General features: G+C 47.3%; 1 protein-coding gene across 2 annotated transcripts in view; it reads left to right on the forward strand.

Annotated features, from left to right (window-relative positions):
- stxbp5l (syntaxin binding protein 5L) overlaps window positions 1–17882 on the forward strand; it is a 679153-nt gene that overhangs the window by 491459 nt on the left and 169812 nt on the right. For both annotated transcript variants that reach the window (XM_068039933.1, XM_068039934.1), the window contains exon 17: window positions 4815–4987. In XM_068039933.1, the coding sequence (XP_067896034.1) occupies window positions 4815–4987 (173 nt within the window). The remainder of the gene's footprint in view (window positions 1–4814; window positions 4988–17882) is intronic.

Here is a 17882-nt window from a genome sequence, read left to right on the forward strand (position 1 = left end):
TATCACGCGGAGTGAATCGAATTGGCTAAAGTCTGGCATGTGTGATGCTGGGGACTTCAGGAGGAGGCCAAGATGAATCATCAACTCGGCACTTCTGGCTGAAGGTTGTTGCAAATGCTTCAGCCTTATCTTTTGCACTGATGTGCTGGGCTCCCCCATCATTGAGGATGGGGATATTTGTGGAGCCACCTCCTCCAGTTAGTTGTTTAATTGTTCACCACCATTCACGACTGGATATGGCAGGACTGCAGAGCTTATATCTGATCCGTTGGTTATGGGATCGCTTAGCTCTGTCTATCGCATGCTGCTTACGCAGTTTGGCACGCAGATAGTCCTGTGTTGTAGCTTCACCAGGATGACACCTCAATTTGAGGTATGCCTGGTGCTGCTCCTGGCATGCCCTCCTGCACTCTTCATTGAACCAGGGTTGGTCTCCTGGCTTGATTGTAATGGTAGACTGGGGGATATGCTGGGCCATGAGGTTACAGATTGTGGTTCAGTACAATTCTGCTGCTGCTGATGGCCCACGGTGCCTCATGGATGCCCAGTTTTGTTTGCTAGATCTGTTTGAAAACTATCCCATTTAGCACGGTGATAGTGCCACACGACACGATGGAGGGTATCCTCGATGTGAAGGCAGGACTTCGTCTCCACAAGGATTGTTCGGTGGTCACTCCTACCAATACTGTCATGGACAGATGCATCTGTGGCAGGCAGATTGGTGAGGACGAGGTCAAGTATCCTTTTCCCTCTTGTTGGTTCCCTCACCACTTGCCGCATACCTAATCTAGCAGCTATGTCCTTTAGAACTCGGCCAGCTCGGTCAGTAGTGGTGCTACCAAGCCACTCTTGGTGATGGGCATTAAAGTCCCCCACCCAGAGTACATTCTACGCCCTTGCCACCCTCAGTGCTTCCTCCAAGTGCTGTTCAACATGGAGGGGTACTGACTCGTTAGCTGAGGGAGGGCAGTAGGTGGTAATCAGCAGGAGGTTTCCTTGTCCATGTTTGACCTGATGCCATGAGATTTTATGGGATCCGAAGTTGATGTTGAGGACTCCCAGGGCAACTCCCTCCCGACTGTATACCACTGTGCTGCCACCTCTGGTGGGTCTGTCCTGCTGGTGGGACAGGACATACCTGGGGATGGTGATGGCAGTGTCTGGGACATTGTCAGGTATGATTCCGTGAGTATGACTATGTCAGGCTGTTGCTTGACTAGTCTGTGGGACGACTCTCCCAACTTTGGCACAAGCTCCCATATGTTATTAAGGAGGACTTTGCAGGGTCGACAGTTTGCCGTTGCCATTTCCGGTGCCTAGGTCGATGCCGGGTGTTCCGTCCGGTTTCATTCTTTTTTATTGACTTCGTAGCGGTTAGGTACAACTGAGTGGCTTGCTAGGCCATTTCAGAGGGCATGTAAGAGTCAACCACATTGCTGTGGGTCTGGAGTCACATGTAGGCCAGACCAGGTAAGGACATTAGTGAACCAGATGGTTTTTTACAATAATTGATAATGGTTTCATGGCCATCATTAGACTAGCTTTTTTTAAATTCCAGATTTATTAATTGAATTCAAATTTCATCTTCTGCTCTGATGGGATTTGAACCCACATCCCCAGAGCATTACCCTGGATCTCTGGGTTACTAGTCCAGTGACAATACCACTACGCTACCGCCTCCCCTCTTTCTCATATTCCCCCTGCATCTTTTGCTCAACACCTTCAATCTGTGTCCCCTGGTCCTTGTGCCATTTGTTAATGGGAACAGCTTTTCCTTGTCTAACTTATCTAAGCCTGTCATAATTTTGTACACTTCTATTAAATCTCCCCAGAATCTTCTTTGTTCTAAGGAGCCCAAGCCCAGCTTTTTCACCTAACCTTGTAACTAAAATCCTCCATTCCTGGAACCATTCTGGTAAATCTCCTCTGCACCCTCTCAAGGACCCTCACATCCTTCCTGAAGTGTGCTGACCAGAACTGGACGCAATATTCCAGTTGGGGCCTAACCAGAGCTTTATAAAGGTTCAGCATAACTTCCCTGCTTTTGAATTTAATGCTTCTATTTATGAATCCCAAGATCCCATATGCTTTCCTAACCACTGTCTAAATATGTCCCACCACCTTCAAAGATCGCTGCACATGCACCCCCAGGTCCTTCTGTTCCTGCACACTCTTTAGAACTGCATCATTCAGTATATATTGCCTCGCCCCATTCCTTCTACCAAAATGCATCACCTCACATTTGTGAGTATTAAATTAAATTACCTCTCTGCCCATTCTGCTAGCCTATCTATGTCCTGTTGCAGGCAGTTCATATCATCCTCACTGATGATACGATGATCATTTTTATCCAAGTGCTCCCCCACAGACACTTGGTCTACTTGGCCCACCTCTTTTTCCAGAACCAGATCCAGCAATGCCTCTTTTCCAGTTGGGCTGAGAACATACTGATCAAGGAAATTCTCCTGAACATATTTTAGAAATTCCTCCCCCTCCTTACCCTTTACTCTAAAATTATCCCAATCAATATTTGGTAATTAAAGTCCCTCAATATCACCATTTTATAGTTCTTGCATATCTCCATGATTTTCCTGCAGATTTGCTCCTCTATCTCTCTCTCACTATTTGGAGGCTTTTTGAATACCCTTAGTCGCGTGATCATACCCCCTTTGCTCCTCAACTCCAAATGGATTATGTCCTTGCCTCTTTCAGGACATCCTCCCTTTCCAGCACTGCAGTGCCTTCCCAAATCAGGACTGCCACCCACTTTAAAGCCTGGCTACCCAACCCGAACCCGACTCGACCCGACTATATGTGTCGGGTTCAGGTTGGGTCTGATCAAAATTTCGAGTCCAGCATTCGGGCTCTGGTCGTGTCGTGCTGGACACTGCTTGCAGGCAGAGATGGGATCAGGCTTACCCATGATTCCCCACGACTCCAGCTGCAGGAATAGCCTGCTGCCGGAACAGATGAATGAGATTCGTGTCGGGTCGGGTCGGGTAGGGCGCAAAGAAACATTAAAGGGCTCGGGTTCGCTGTGGTCGAGTCGGGCCCGCGTTGGGTTTTAATTTTATACCTGAGCCAGGCTTTAACCCACCTCTTTTTCTTCCTTCTCTATCTTTTCTGATCACTTTATATCCTTGAATATTAAGCACCCAGCCCTCGCTATTTTTAAGCCGCGGTTCCGATATTACTACTACATCATATTCCCATCCTACAATTTGTGCTTGTAGCTCACCAACTTTATTCACCACAGTTTGTGCATTTACATACATGCATTGTAATCCTGTCATTGCATTCCTCATTGTCCTTCTCAGTCCACTGCCATCCAATATGGAACTACTCCCTTCTCTGGTACTGTCTAACAATCTTACTTTGACCTCACCTAATACTTTTCTATTTCCTACTCTTGTGCTATCTGTCTCTTCCAACTCTTTGTGTACTTTGGTGTTTCTCTCTTGTAATTATCTCCTGGCTCCCACGCCCCTGTCAAGTTCCTCTAAACCCACCGCAATAACACTAGCAAATTGCCCTGCAAGAAAATTTGTCCCAGCTCTGTTCAGGTGCAACCTGTCCGGCCTGTACAGGTCCCGTCTTCTCCAGAACTGGTCCCAATGCCACAGGAATCGAAAGCTCTCCCTCCTGCACCATCTTTCCAGCCATGCATTCATCTGCAGTATCCTCCTATTTCTATACTCACTTGTGCATGGTACTGGGAGTAATCCAGAGATTACTACTTTTGCTGTCCTGCTTGCTAATTTCTTACCTAGCTCACTGAACTCTTTCTACAGGACCACATCCCTCTTCCACCTATGTCATTGGTACCAATGTGGACAACAACTGCCGGCTGTTCATCCTCCCCCCTCAGGGTGCTCTGCAGCCGTTCAGTGACATCCTTGACCCTGCCACCAGGGAGACAACACACCATCCTGGATCCATGTCTGCGGCTACAGAAATGCTTGTCTGTTCCCCTGACTATCGAATCTCTTATAACTATCACTCTTCCAGTCTTCCTTGTATCCCCCTGTACAGCTGAGCCACCCATATTGCCATGGCCTTGGCTCTGGCTGAACTCCCTAGATGAACGATCACTTTCCTCAGTATTCAGAACTGAATACTGGCTGGAGAGTGAGATGCACTCAGGGGTCTTCTTCACTATCTGCCTGTTTCTTCTTGACTGGCGGTTTGCTGGCATTGTTGATGCTACCCGGCAACAACTGTGGGGATTGAACATTCTGAGTGTGCTAAGAGCTAGGTGTAGAGGTGCCATCTGCTGCCAGAATACCTACAGCTATTGTGCATTTAACACTGATTTACAGTAGTGCATGTAAAACAGCTGCTATATTTTCAATGGTAATATAAAACATAAAGTCCCAGAAATTCAGAAGTGCCCATTGGGTGCACAGGGATGCAGCATGAGGTAAAATCAGAGATTCACGAGATATTGGTCCTCAGACTTAATTATAATGGGGCCATTGTGGCACAACTGCCTGCCCACTATCGAAGACTAGAGAAAATTCAGGCTGCTGCTAGAATTCCCAATTTGAGCCACACTAATCTGGAGAAATGGCAGATGGAGGCCAGACACCTTCCCACAGTGAGGGAAAATCAGAAGGTCAATTTTTCGTGGATCACTCATGCTATGGAGGATAAGTGAAGATCTAAGAGCAGACCTCCTGCCCGTCCTATAAACTACATGAGATGGTGAAAACTGCCAAGAGAAAAATAGCAGATTAAATATACTTGTAAAATGCTTGTAATCCTTAAGGCAAGAAATTGTGTTTAATATTTTCTTGAAATCTTTGTGTTTCTAGGCTCTGGAACTGCGATTACAGTATGAAGTTGAAGATATTATTACTCCAGAACCTGAATCTATACCACCATTCACTGATACTTCACAGCTTTCTTTTTCAAAGACTGCAGCATTATCTGGTAGTACAAATGCATTAACACCAGAGGGAGTAAAGGACAACATCCCATGTCTCAAGTAAGAGTGTGAGATTAATTTCCACACTGCTGAATCTCATCACTTAAATTCTCTTTCAAACAAGAGACAGGGAGATTCTGAGATTAAGAATGCTCTGTGCCTTGCATCAATAGCACTGCATAATCATATTACAGGGTGGGAGGCTCCCTGAGGACTTCTGCTGTCAAATGCATTGCCACCTTTATAAAAATATTTTATTCATATATAGAATCAAGATTAGCACATTGAAAGCCTGGTTCAAAATATTTTATGGGGCATTGGCACCTGAAATGATTTCAGAAGTTGTGCACATTTATTTAACCTTTGGAGCACTAAATATCCTGTATGGTTTTCAAAATGCACGTCTTCCTCATGCCTATAAAAATATTTTCTTTAATTTGTCAAGGCTGAATATTATAAACTACAGCATTTTTTATTTATAGTATTACCTTCCCATATGGTATTGAAGTATTCCTTCAGAATTCAAAGACCCCTAAATCAGTCAAATTCAAGCAGAAAGCCACATTTCTACAAAAGAAAGTCCTAAAAAATCACATTATTAACATCACCAGCTTTGATGAATTACAGAAACCCAATACAGAGAAATCAAACATGTGCTTGAAATGCCTACCTTGAAACACTTTGTGTTGATTACAGCTTGCAATTGATGTTAATTGATTCTTCCTTGCAATCTTTATGAACATTTTCAGTGCAACAGATTTTATTATCTGCATGGGTTCGAAGAAACAACTTTTTCATTTTTAATCTTTGGTCCACCATCAGTAAACACCTCTGAAAATTGACGAGAGTTGGGGGTGAAATTCAACTTCTGAAGGAAACTCAAGCGAGGTGTATAACATGTAGCTGATCCATTACTGCCCATTTTACGCTACTGTCAAAGTTGAATTTCACCCCAGTATGTGGAAACTTGTTACATATTAATGTCTCAGGGTAAGTTCTTATGTTAATCAAAAATATAAATACTTTTGAAGGGGTTTATGTATATTAACGAGAAAATTCTTAACAACTGACTGTTCGCAAGCCTCTGTCTTTATCATAAAGGTATTAGTATTAAATCTTCAATTGAGTCACTGTTACAGTTTTTTTGAATTCATTATGCTCTTTTAGTTACCACTTATTTTAATACAAAATCTTTCCCTTTAAGTTCATTAATGCTTCACTATACTGTTTGGTTTCCATATAACATTGCTTCTGTTAGATGCAACTAACATTTTCATTACCGAATACAATCCTGTGTAGTCTGCTGCCCTTTTTATTTAATTTCATTAAATTCTTCTGTATTCTTCCTAGTTTTCCTCCATTCCCAACAGTAAGTTGGTGTTTAAATTTTAATTGCTGGCTATCTTCTTCTCTCCCATTCTGTATCCTTTTGCCTTCCTGCTTTTTGGCCTTGTGCCTTCCCTTTTGTTTCTAAAATATCAATTTGGCTCAGTGGTTACACATACCTTCAAGTCAGAAGATTGTGGGAACAAGCCCTACTCTTGGAATATAATCCAGGCCGGCACTTCAGTTATTTGAACGCTACTCAGCCTATTACTTGCCCAATATGATGGATTTCCAGCCATATGCTGTTCACCATATTGGGTAAAGACAATAAATATGAGTCCTTTACCCATGCTTGAAGCAGGCGTTTTGCCATTGTATTTGCATGCAAAGGGCCCAACAACTGTTAAAGGCCCACTTTCCAAGATTGGTTTGCCTCTGTACTTAGGAAACCTAGGCCTTGGGATTGTCTACTGGGCCCAACCAAGAAAGTAAGTAACCCACATTATCGTTTACACTCCTGGCCTGATCCCTGATCTCCCAACCCACTTACCTTGAGGCACTGTGACATTAGCAGCAGCCCAATCTTGCACTCCTCTTTGCTGGTGGATTTTTGTTGCCCCGTCAGCTCCATTGAAACAAGGCTTTGAGTCTTACCGTTTGGGTGCAGGTGGGGCAACATATGCCAACCCCTGCCTGTAAAATGGGTGCGCCCAAATTTCTGGGCTAAAGATTCTGTGGCCAGAATTTTACCGGCTACCGGGTGGTGGAATGGGGGCTGAGGGATGGTGGGGGGGGAGGGCGTGGGAACGAGGGCGGTGAAACCAGTAAAATCACGGGGAACTGCGATGCATCAGCTCCCTGATGTGGTCCTGCTGTCGCGACATTTTACCAATAGTGGGCCCAGATGCAGAGCAGCTGCCTGCTCCAAGGAAGTGGTCAGCCAAATAGCATAATTAAAGGCCCAATTAGGGGCCATTGTACAGGCCGCTGGCATTTTGCCAATGGTGGGGCGACCCCCGTCGCATGAGAAGGTGCTAATTAATGGAGGCAGCACCCTGTAGCAGCTGGAGGCTGGCCCAAAGAGAGGGGAGTGGGCAGGGAGGATTTCCCCTCTGACCCTCGGCCCCCTGAATTTTTTATATTTTTTAAACTTACCTGGCCCTGCTCCCAAGGTCTCCTGCATGCCTCAGCAGCAACTACCTCTCTTAGTGGCACTGCTGAGGCTTCTGAGCTTCTGGCCCTCTGATTGCCCTGGCAACATCAGGATCCTGTCTGCAGTCCTTAATTGGACATTCACATTTGTCACGTGGGCAGCTGCCCCACCGCGATCATGCGGCAGGTGGCAACTTTGCATAATGGAGGCACAGGGCACCCCGAATCAAGCGGCGGGAGTGGAAGGCGAGATGCCTCCAGGGCAGGTGCTGGCACCATATTTAAAGCCCTGCTAGCCCTGCTTGCATTGCTTCCTTGCAGTCACCTGTTCTACATTGACTCTGAACCTCCACCCCCACCCCCACCCCGAGGTGGACGTTGCAGGATGGCCGAGACAAGACAAAGCATGGTCCCATGGTTCAGTGATGCCTCCCTCCAGATTCTCCTTCAGGCTGCAAGGGAAAACCAGGAGGTCCTCTTCCCCAGTGATGGTAAGAAGAGGTCTGCCTGCCTGACCAAGCAAGCCTGGATGGAGATCGCTGAGAAAGTCAGTAGCTGCGCGGTTACCCCCCAAACAAGGTACAGTGCAGCCTGCGTTCTGCCAAGGTGAGTGCTCCACACCTCTCTATTTTTTAGTGATTGCAAGTGGCTATTGCAGGAGGATGGGGGGCATGGGGAGGGTGGCACTACAACAGCGATGGCAGAGGGGGTTAGGCATCACCTCATCCTGACAGATGAATGATTGCATCTCGGTCACAGCCATCTTTCGCAGCACAGCCCCCCCTTAACTGCCCCGGGAGCGGGCAGCAGCATGAGCTATATGTGAAAGCACAGTAGGGAATGAGAGGCTGACACTAGCAGAACTGTCATGTTGATTTCTCTGCAAAGTATGACTATCTGCATCATTCCTCTTGCAGGACAAGAGGGCCCACAACGGGAGGGAAACAGTCCGAACAGGTGGAAACATGCAGGATCCTCAGCCTCTCAGAACAGCTGAGCAAGAGGCGTTGGAATTGGCAGGGATGGAGAGACTGCAGTCTCCTGCCAAGAGAGTGAAGATTGGCTTCCATTGACATACAAATCACTTCCGGAGATGCACGTCACATATGGTTGGCATGCTGAGATCTGCAGAGCCTAACCCAGACATGTTTTTGTTCTCTCCTGAAGGTCGACATTTACAGGAGACTTAACCAGAAGAGGGACAGCCATCCACTTCTGAGGAGAAAAGGCACTCAGAGGACGCATCTGTCCTGCACCCTCCACCAGCGCGGCTGAAGAATCAGTCACAAGTTGGTGAGAGGATCTCATATGCACCCGAGCAGCTGGCTGAGGCTGATACAGCCGAGACCACTGACAGTCGGAGGACTGGGGGTGGCCAGGGCCATGCTGAGCCCAGGGCTGATGATGAGCCTCTGGTGTCAACAGCACAGGGCAAGCTGAAGTTGCAGAGAGGGGCAAGAGAACATCTGGTTGAGATGCGAGAGGCCATGCACAGCCCTGAGCGAATGATGGAGGGGTCTATATCCCATGACTGCTGCCTTGTCTCAGGCATGTGAGCACATGGCTTCTTCCATCGAGAGGTTGGTGACCCTCATTGAGAGCCAGATCTCACAAATGCACAGAGACCTGCACACCATCGCCTTGGCCATGAGCTTGACACAGCAGTGACAAGGCGAGAGAACTATGAGGCGCCTGGAGTCTTCTCCAGCTCCTCGTCTTTCTCTGGTGAGCAGGGAGGTTCAAGTGAGCCTTGAAAGGGAGGAGGAGGGGCTGGCCTCCACAGCTGGGGTCGCACCTCAGGGCACACCAAGTGTAAAAAGTGGCTCCTCAGCCCTGCTGCCAGTGAGTCTAGCTCCAGCAGCCCTGACACCTGAGGAGAGTTCTGCAACAGTGCAGGAAACCATCAGGTAGCCAGGGCTTTTCAGGCCTCAGGCAGCCAGAAGACAGCCACTGAAGTCATCATAGGCCAAGGGGCAGTCTGACCCACAGCTTGCCTCTAGCCCAGCTACTGGTGCTGGGTTCACACCTCATAGAAGCACTCGCAAATGTATAAAGAAAAGCATCTAAACACACTTGGGGTTCATGGGTGTGTGATATCTGACATGTGAGGATTAATATAAAGTTCTTTTGTTCAAGCCATTAACTTTCATTGTGTACAAGTGATTATTCTATCATGCCTTAATTGTGAGGTGCCGACTTCACCCTTACCCCTTCGTAGAATGCCAAATTAGCACAGCCTTCATTCAAATATGATCTCCCATGGGCACTAGTGCCTGTTTCAGCTGGGTGCTAGGCACGGAACACAAATGGGAAGGAGGCAACAGACAGTATGCATTGAGTTCAGTCTTTTTTGGTTTCTGTGTAAGTGGACATCAGGTTGGCTGGAAGCGGGTAATTATGAGATTGTCTCTTGCCTCCTTGGTATGTTGCTGAATCTGCCTGGCCTCCGGTGCAAGGGCTTCAACATCGGTGTTGCTTGCTCCTCTCCCTTCTCTGCTTCAGGCATCTCATCGTCATGCAAGGCCTCCCCCCTCTGCAGTGCTAGATTGTGAAGAGCACAGCAGACCACCACGATATGCAAGACCCTAGCTGGGCAAACTGCAAGGCTCCAACGGATTGATCAAGGCAGCGGAATCTCATCTTCAGCAGCCCAATGGCCTGCTCAATGGTCGCTCGGGTGGAGCCGTGGCAAGTGTGCCTCTCCTCTGCTGCATTGCGAGGGCTTCTCACAGGCGTCAGTAGCCATGTCTTCAACGGGTAGCCCTTGTCCCTGAGAATCCATCCCTGAAGGCGAGCGAGGGGGGCCTGAAAAGCTGTGGCACCTGGGACTGTTGAAGTAGTATGCGTCATGGCTGCTTCCCGGGAAGAGGGCACACACCTGCAGGAAATGCTTTCAGTGATCACAGACAAATTGAACATTTATTGAATGGAAGCCCTTCCTGTTGGTGAAGGCGGCTGGCTGGTGTGATGGAGCCTTGATGGCCACATGCATGCAATGTATCATATCTTGTACCAGGGAAATCCAGCGATGCCCCTTTCTGCCTGACTGCCAGGGTCAGTCTGTAGCACACATAGTCACCAGCCCTCTAGAGCAGAGCATTGGTCACCTCCTTAATGCAAAGGTGATCTGCTGCCTGCGAGACCCCACACATGTCCCCTGTGGATCCTTGGAATGATCCAGACATGTAAACGTTTAGTGCTACAGTGATCCTCAAGACCGCTGACATAGGGTGACCCCCAAATCCCATAGGTCGCAACTCGTCCTGCAGCATGGTGCATAAGTCAGTGACAGCCTCCCTGGAGAGCCATAGGGTGGAATTTTCTGCTCTCCCCCATAGCAGGTTTGGAGGCGAGGATAGCATAATATTGGGTGGGATGGTGGCGAAGTGAGGGAGGGGAGTTTGCCGCCGCCATCCCGCCTCCACCGAAACTTAGTCCGGGGTGAGAAGGCCTGTGAACAGCTGGGCAATTAATCTCCAATTATGGGCCTCTCCCCCCTGCAGCCGCAATTACCTGTGCAGCGAGCAGCCCTGTTGCCAAACAGGAATCACGGTAGGAAAAACTACACCGGCTGCTTCCCAGCTCCGGGTGGGGGGAGGAGGGGGTGGGTTTCCCTGTTAAAAGGCACAGTGTCTGAGTGAGGGACCCAGCATCAGGAAGTGGGGGGTGGCCCTCCCTCGCAATCCCCGCCCAGAAGATCCCTCCTACCTGAGGACTGGCTGCAGCGATGCTCCTAGGCCTCTAGGACGGTCACCTCCAGCTGCAGCTGCCAGCCTCTGATTGGCCAGCAGCTCTCCAAGGGTAGGACTTCCAGCAACGGGGTCCTAAATCCTATAGAAGGTCCGTCACTGTCCACTTAAGTGCCTGATTGGCACTAAATTCGGAAGGGTTCCGGAAAAGCCTGGGGATCTCAGCATTGGTTTTTCACTGATAATGCCTCTTGGACATTTGGAGGTACCTGATCCAAGTCCGGTACACTCTCTGGCACAGGTGGTCCCTTCTTGGCATGGTCGGCTGCTGCTGCTCTCATTGTAGAGCTTCATGGACAGCGCAGCTGCCTCTTGGCCCTCCTTCTGACAGAGGCACCGCATCACGTCATGGGGATCCAACAAGACTGGGTGTATGAGTCTCATGCCTACAGTGGGCTTACAGAGCACTGTTAATGCAGAGACAATCCTGCCATGGCAAGTGAGGTTTTGTTACTTTTCCCATCAGACTCCCTGGTGGCCCACAGTGCCCACCCTTGCTGATGGCCAACCCTCTCATCCAGGAGTATTGGCAAACACACATCTCATGCAACAGTATGTTCACCAGATACAGCCACCCAAATCCAAGCAGTCCCCCGTGTAGAGCACCTGAGACCCCCAACCCCCTTGCAGAGCGCACAGTACTGCAGTCTGGAAAGGGCCTTTGCAACCCCGTCTCCCCCTATGCAGTGCTGGTCATGGCTGCTTCCCTGTCACGGCATTGAAGCCTCATCTCAGTGTCGTCAGCTTTCAACAGTTGTGAACCTGAAGGCACGTCCACGTAATCCCAAACCCCCCTATTAAATCGCGATGAATAATATGCTAGTGTTTGAAAGTAAATGTTCTACAATTTAAATACATTCCCGTTGCGCCGGGGCTTCAATTCCGCCTTGGTGCTTTCCTGCCGCTGACTAAATCCGGAACCGACATCACAATGGTGGATTTCTGGGTGGACTCTTCCGACGGATTCTCCATCCCCCCACACCACCATTCCCGCTTCAAACAGCCACACAAAATTCTGCCCATCATCCCAGTCTGACCAAATCTCAGCACCATACTGGTCGAAGTGGTAAAAATGAGTGGAAAAATAATGTATTTAAAAAGCAAGGTATGTATCAAAAGAAAATAGAGCATTGATTGGGTGAATAAAGAGGGTAAAACCAAGGTAGGAAAAGAGAAGAAAGGAAAGATCATTAACAAACAAGGCCCAACATTGAAAGACTAATGAAAACTTATAAAAGCCATGGTAATGGGAGGCAAACACTGGAGTAAAGACAACTAAATGCATACTTTGGTTCTCTCTTCACAAAAGACGACACAAATATCATACCAGAAATGTTGGGGAACACAGGGCTTAGTGAGAGAGAGGGACTGAGGGAAATCAGTATTAGCAGAGAAATGGTGTTGGGGAAATTGATGGGATTGAAGGCCGATAAATCACCAGGGCCTGATGGTATGCATCCCAGAGTACTTAAGGAAGTGGCCCTAGAAATAGTGGATGCATTGGTGGTCATCTTCCAAGATTCTATAAACTCTGGAACAGTTCCTACAGCTTGGAGAGTAGCTAATGTAACCCCACTATTTAAAAAGGGAGGTAGAGAGAAAGCAGGGAATTATAGACCAGTCAACCTGACGTCAGTAGTGGGGAAAATTCTAGAGTCCATTATCAAAGATTTTATAGCAGAGCACTTAGAGAACAGTGGTGGAATCGGGCAGACTCAGCATGGATTTACAAAAGGGAAGTCATGCTTGACAAATCTACTAGAATTCTTCGAGGATGTTACTAGTAGAGTTGATGAGGTGGAGCCAGTGGATGTGGTTTATTTCAACTTTCAGAAGGCTTTCGACAAAGTCCCACATAAGAGATTAGCATGTAAAATTAAAGCGCATGGGATTGGGGGTAGTGTATTGCGATGGACAGAAAATTGGTTGGTGGACAGGAAACAAAGGGTAGGGATAAATGGGTCTTTTTCCGAATGGCAGGCAGTGACTAGTGGGGTACCGCAGGGATCGGTGCTAGGACCCCAGCTATTCACAATATTCATTAATGATTTAGATGAGGGAACTAAATGTAATATCTCCAAATTTGCAGATGACACAAAACTGGGTGGGAGGGTGAGTTGTGAGGAGGATGCAGAGAGGCTTCAGGGTGATTTGGACAAGTTGATTGAGTGGGCATGGCAGATGCAGTAAAATGTGGATAAATGTGAGGTTATCCACTTTGGTAGCAAAATCAGGAAGGCAGATTATTATCTGAACGGCTATAAACTGAGAGAGGGGAATATGCAGCAAGATCTGGGTGTTCTTGTACACCAGTCGCTGAAGGTAAGCATGCAGGTGCAACAGGCGGTAAAGCGGGCAAATGGTATGTTGGCCTTCTTAGCAAGAGGATTCGAGTACAGAAGCAGAGATGTCTTGCTGCAATTATACAGGGCCTTGATGAGGCCACACCTGGAATACTGTGTGCAGTTTTTGTCTCCTTATCTGAAGAAGTATATTCTTGCTGTAGAGGGAGTGCAGCAAAGGTTTCCCAGACTGATTCCTGGGATGGCGGGACTGACGAATGGGGAAAGATTGAGTCGGTTAGGATTATATTCGCTGGAGTTCAGAAGAGTGAGGGGGGATCTCATCGAAACCTATAAAATTCTAACAGAACTTGACAGGTTAGATGCAGGAAGGATGTTCTCGATAGTGGAGGAGTCCAGAACCAGGGGTCATAGTCTAAGAATACGGGGTAACCTTTCAGGACTGAGATGAGGAGAAATTTCTTCACCAGAGAGTGGTCAGCCTGTGGAATTCGCTACCACAGAAAACAGTTGAGGCCAAAACATTGTATGTTTTCAAGAAGGAGTTAGATATAGCTCTTGGGTCTAAAGGAATCAAAGGGTATGAGGCAAAAGCGGGAACAGGTTACTGAGTTAGATGATCAGCCATGATCATAATGAATGGCGGAGCAGGCTCGAAGGGCCGAATGGCCTACTCCTGCCCCTATTTTCTATGTTTCTATGTTTCTACCACTGTCGACCATCCTCCAGTATAACAAACAACCATTTAGCATGACTATCTGTTTTTTGTCCTTAAGCCAATTTTTTATCCAGTTGGACACTGACCCTTCATGAGCCTCAGTTTTGTTAACCAGCCTTTTATGTGGTACTTTATCAAGCACTTTCTTAAAATCCAACATCCAACGTCCACCAAATTCCCTTCATCAACCTTCTCTGTTACTTTATCAAATAAAATTCAGTTAGATTACTTAAGCATGATCTGCCTTTTACAAATCCGCACTGGCTCCCCTTAATTAATTCAAACCTCTCCAAGTGCCTGTTGATTTTTTTTCTCTGATTATTTTTTCTAAAACCTATCCACCACAGATGTTAAACTAACTGGCCTGTATTTGCTAAGACTGTCCTTACACCCTTTCTTGAATAAGGGTGTCACATTTTCATTTCTCCAATCCTCTGGCACCTCCCCCATAGCTAGAGAAGATTGGAAAATTATGGCAAGCCCTTCCACTATCTTCATCCCAACTTCCTTTAGCAACCTGGGATGCAAGCCATCCAGACCAGGTGACTTATCTACCCTAAGCATAGCCAGCCTTTCCAGTACCTCATCCCTCTCAATTTTTACCCTATCCTGGCTTCTACTCTCTCTGCTTCTACTGATAGTTTGTCAGATTCCTCTTAGCAAACACCGATACAAAGTACTCATTAAGTATACTAGCCTTGCCCTGTGTCTCTAAGAATATATTACCCTCTTTATCTCTAATAGGCCCCACTCCACCTCTTACTACCTGCTTTCTATTTACATTGCTGGTAGAAGAGGTTTATGTTGACTTCCATTCTAATCTCACATTCTCTCTTTGCTAGTCTTATTTTCCTCTTCACCTCCCCTCTCAAATTATTATATTTGGCCTAGTTCTCACTTGAAGAATTCCCCTGACAAGCATCATACACCCTCTTTTTTTGTTGCATCATATTCTCTATCTCTCTCATCATCCACAGAGCCCTGTTTTTAGCTTCCTTACCTTTCGCCCTTGTTGGAATGTACCTAGCCTGTGCCTGAAGCATCTCTTCCTTAAAAATAACCCATTGTTTTGTTAGAGTTTTTCCTGTCAATCTTTGCTTCAATTTTATCCTGGATGGATCCCTTCTCATCGCATTGAAATTTGCTGTCTTCCAATCTAGCTGTTATACCGAGTAATGTTCTTTGCTTTTCTGCATTACGCATCTAAACCTTATGATATGATAATCACTCTTACCCAAGTGCTCCCCCACAGACACTAGGTCCACTTGGCCCAGCTCATTTCCCAACACCAGATCCAGCAATGTTTCCTTCTAAATGGGCCAAGAACATACTGATCAAGGAAGTTCTCCTGAACACAATCCAGAAATTCCTCCCGCTCCTTTCCCTTTACTCTAAAATAATCCCAATTGATATTTGGATAATTAAAGTTCCCCCAATATCACCACTCCATAGTTCTAGTACATCTCAGTGATTTGCCTGCAGATTTGCTCCTCTATCTCTTTCTCACTATTTGGAGGCCTATAGAATATCCCTTGTAACGTGATCATGCCTTTTTTGCTTCTCAACTCTAACCAAATTGATTCTGTCCTTGCTCTCTCAAGGACATCTCTTCTTTCCAACACTACAATGTCTTCTCTAATCATCCCACCTCCCATTTTTCCTTCCCTATCTTTTCCGATGCATTTTATATCCTTGTATATTAAGCGCCCAGTCCTCACCATTTTTAAGCCAAGTTTCCGTTTTTGCCACTACATCATATTCCCATACTGCTATTTGTGCTTGTAGCTCACCAACCTTATTCACCACACTTTGTGCATTTACATACATGCATTGTAAACCTGTCTTTGTATTCCTAGAAGTCCTTCTTAGTCTGCACCTATCTGATATGGTACTGCTCTCTTCTCTGATAATATCCAGCACTCTTACTTTGTGCACCTTATTCCTTTTTTCTACTTCTATATGCTGGTGCCCATCCCCCTGCCAATCTAGTTTAAACCCTCCCCAACCACACTAATGAACCTCCCCGCAAAGACATTGGCCCCAGTCCTGTTAAGGTGCAACCCATCCCTTTTGAATAGGTTCCCTCTGCCCCAGAACTGGTCCTAATGCCCCAAAACCTGAAGCCTTCCCTCCTGCACCATGCTTCAAGCCATGCATTGATCCTCCCTTTCTAACTATTTCTACTCTTGCTAGCAGGTGGCACTGGGAGTAATCCAGAGATTACTACCTTCGCGGTCCTACTGTTTAACCTCCTCCCTATCTCCTGAAAATCTGACCGTAGGACCTCAGTACCTGCCCTCGCTATGTCATTGGTACCAACGTGATCCACACCTTCTGGCTCACTCCCTTCCCCTTGCAGAATATCCTGCACCTTCTCTGTGATGTCCTTTACCCTGGCACTAGGGAGGCAACACACCATGTGACTCCTGCCACAGAGCCCGACGTCATGGGCTGGTTTCAGAAATGCCTGTCTGTCCCCCTGACTATGGAATCTCCTAAAACAACTGTATTTCTACACTTTGCTGCTCCCTTTTGTACAGACCCTTGTCTATTGGTGCCATGGTCTGGACAACACTCCTTCAGGGTACTGTCACCCCCAGCAGTCTCCAATGCTGAGTACCTGTTTGAAAGTGGCACACACCCGGAGACTCCTGCACCTCCTGCCTCTTCCTAGTCTTCTGGATGGTCACCCACCTAGTATCCTGAAGTCTTACTGCCTGCCGTGGTCCACTTATATGGCAGCAACTTACCCAAAGAGACCTGGGGCTGGATTTTGAGAGCCCATTAGCGGAGAGCTCAAAAAATGGTGGCTCGCACATGCGTTCCATACGTCAAAGAGCCGCTGCAAGCTCGCGCGCAGCGGCTCATTTAAATAGCCTGGTTGGCCCACCCTCCAATCATATGGAGGGGGTGGGCTGTCCATCACTGGCAATGGCATGAGCTGCCTGTGTGCAGGGACAGGCACCATTTTTAAACAGCCGCCAGCCCTGCAGGCATATTTACATTTTTCAGGAGACACCACCACCCCCCCCACCCCCAAATATCAAAACATTTCTAATGCCCCTTTCCCACCCCCCAGTAACCATTACATTAACTATTTGCCCTTTCCCCCCAAAGCACTTATCTTTTAAATCTGACATTTCCCCTCCCCAGACTGCACAAAGTTTAAAGTTCACCCCTTCCCACCATTCCCTATACCCATTTCGTTTATTTGACCCTATTCCCCCCATGCACTGAAAATCGTAACTCCTCCCCACTTCCCACCAGTGTCACACCGGCTTTCCCCAGACGGGGAATTGAAGGCACTAGAGTGCCGGCCACCACACTGAGGATCGCGGCGGGACAGGAAGATTAAAGGTAATTTTATTTAAATTTATTTATGCATTACAATATTCATTTAAATATTGTAATTCTGTTCCCGTTGCCCAGAGGCAGTGGTGGGGGGGGGGGGGGGGGGGGGGCTCCACCACGGGGCCTCACCACTACCAGGAGGATCAGGCCAGGCTTTCCCAGCGTCAGCCTCCGTGGTGGGCCTCTGCAGGAACAATCTTCTGTTCCCCCCCACCCCCCACTCCTGCCACAAAGCCCGAAGCCGTGGGCTGGGCTTGTTAAAATACAGCCCGTGGAGGGATGTGCAAGACATTGTGAATACCTTCTCCATAATTCCCCAGGATGTGGATTCAGTGCTGGAAACACTTCAAACATAT

This window comes from Heterodontus francisci, chromosome 10, assembly GCF_036365525.1.
Source record: "Heterodontus francisci isolate sHetFra1 chromosome 10, sHetFra1.hap1, whole genome shotgun sequence".
Classification (NCBI taxonomy): Eukaryota; Metazoa; Chordata; class Chondrichthyes; order Heterodontiformes; family Heterodontidae; genus Heterodontus; species Heterodontus francisci.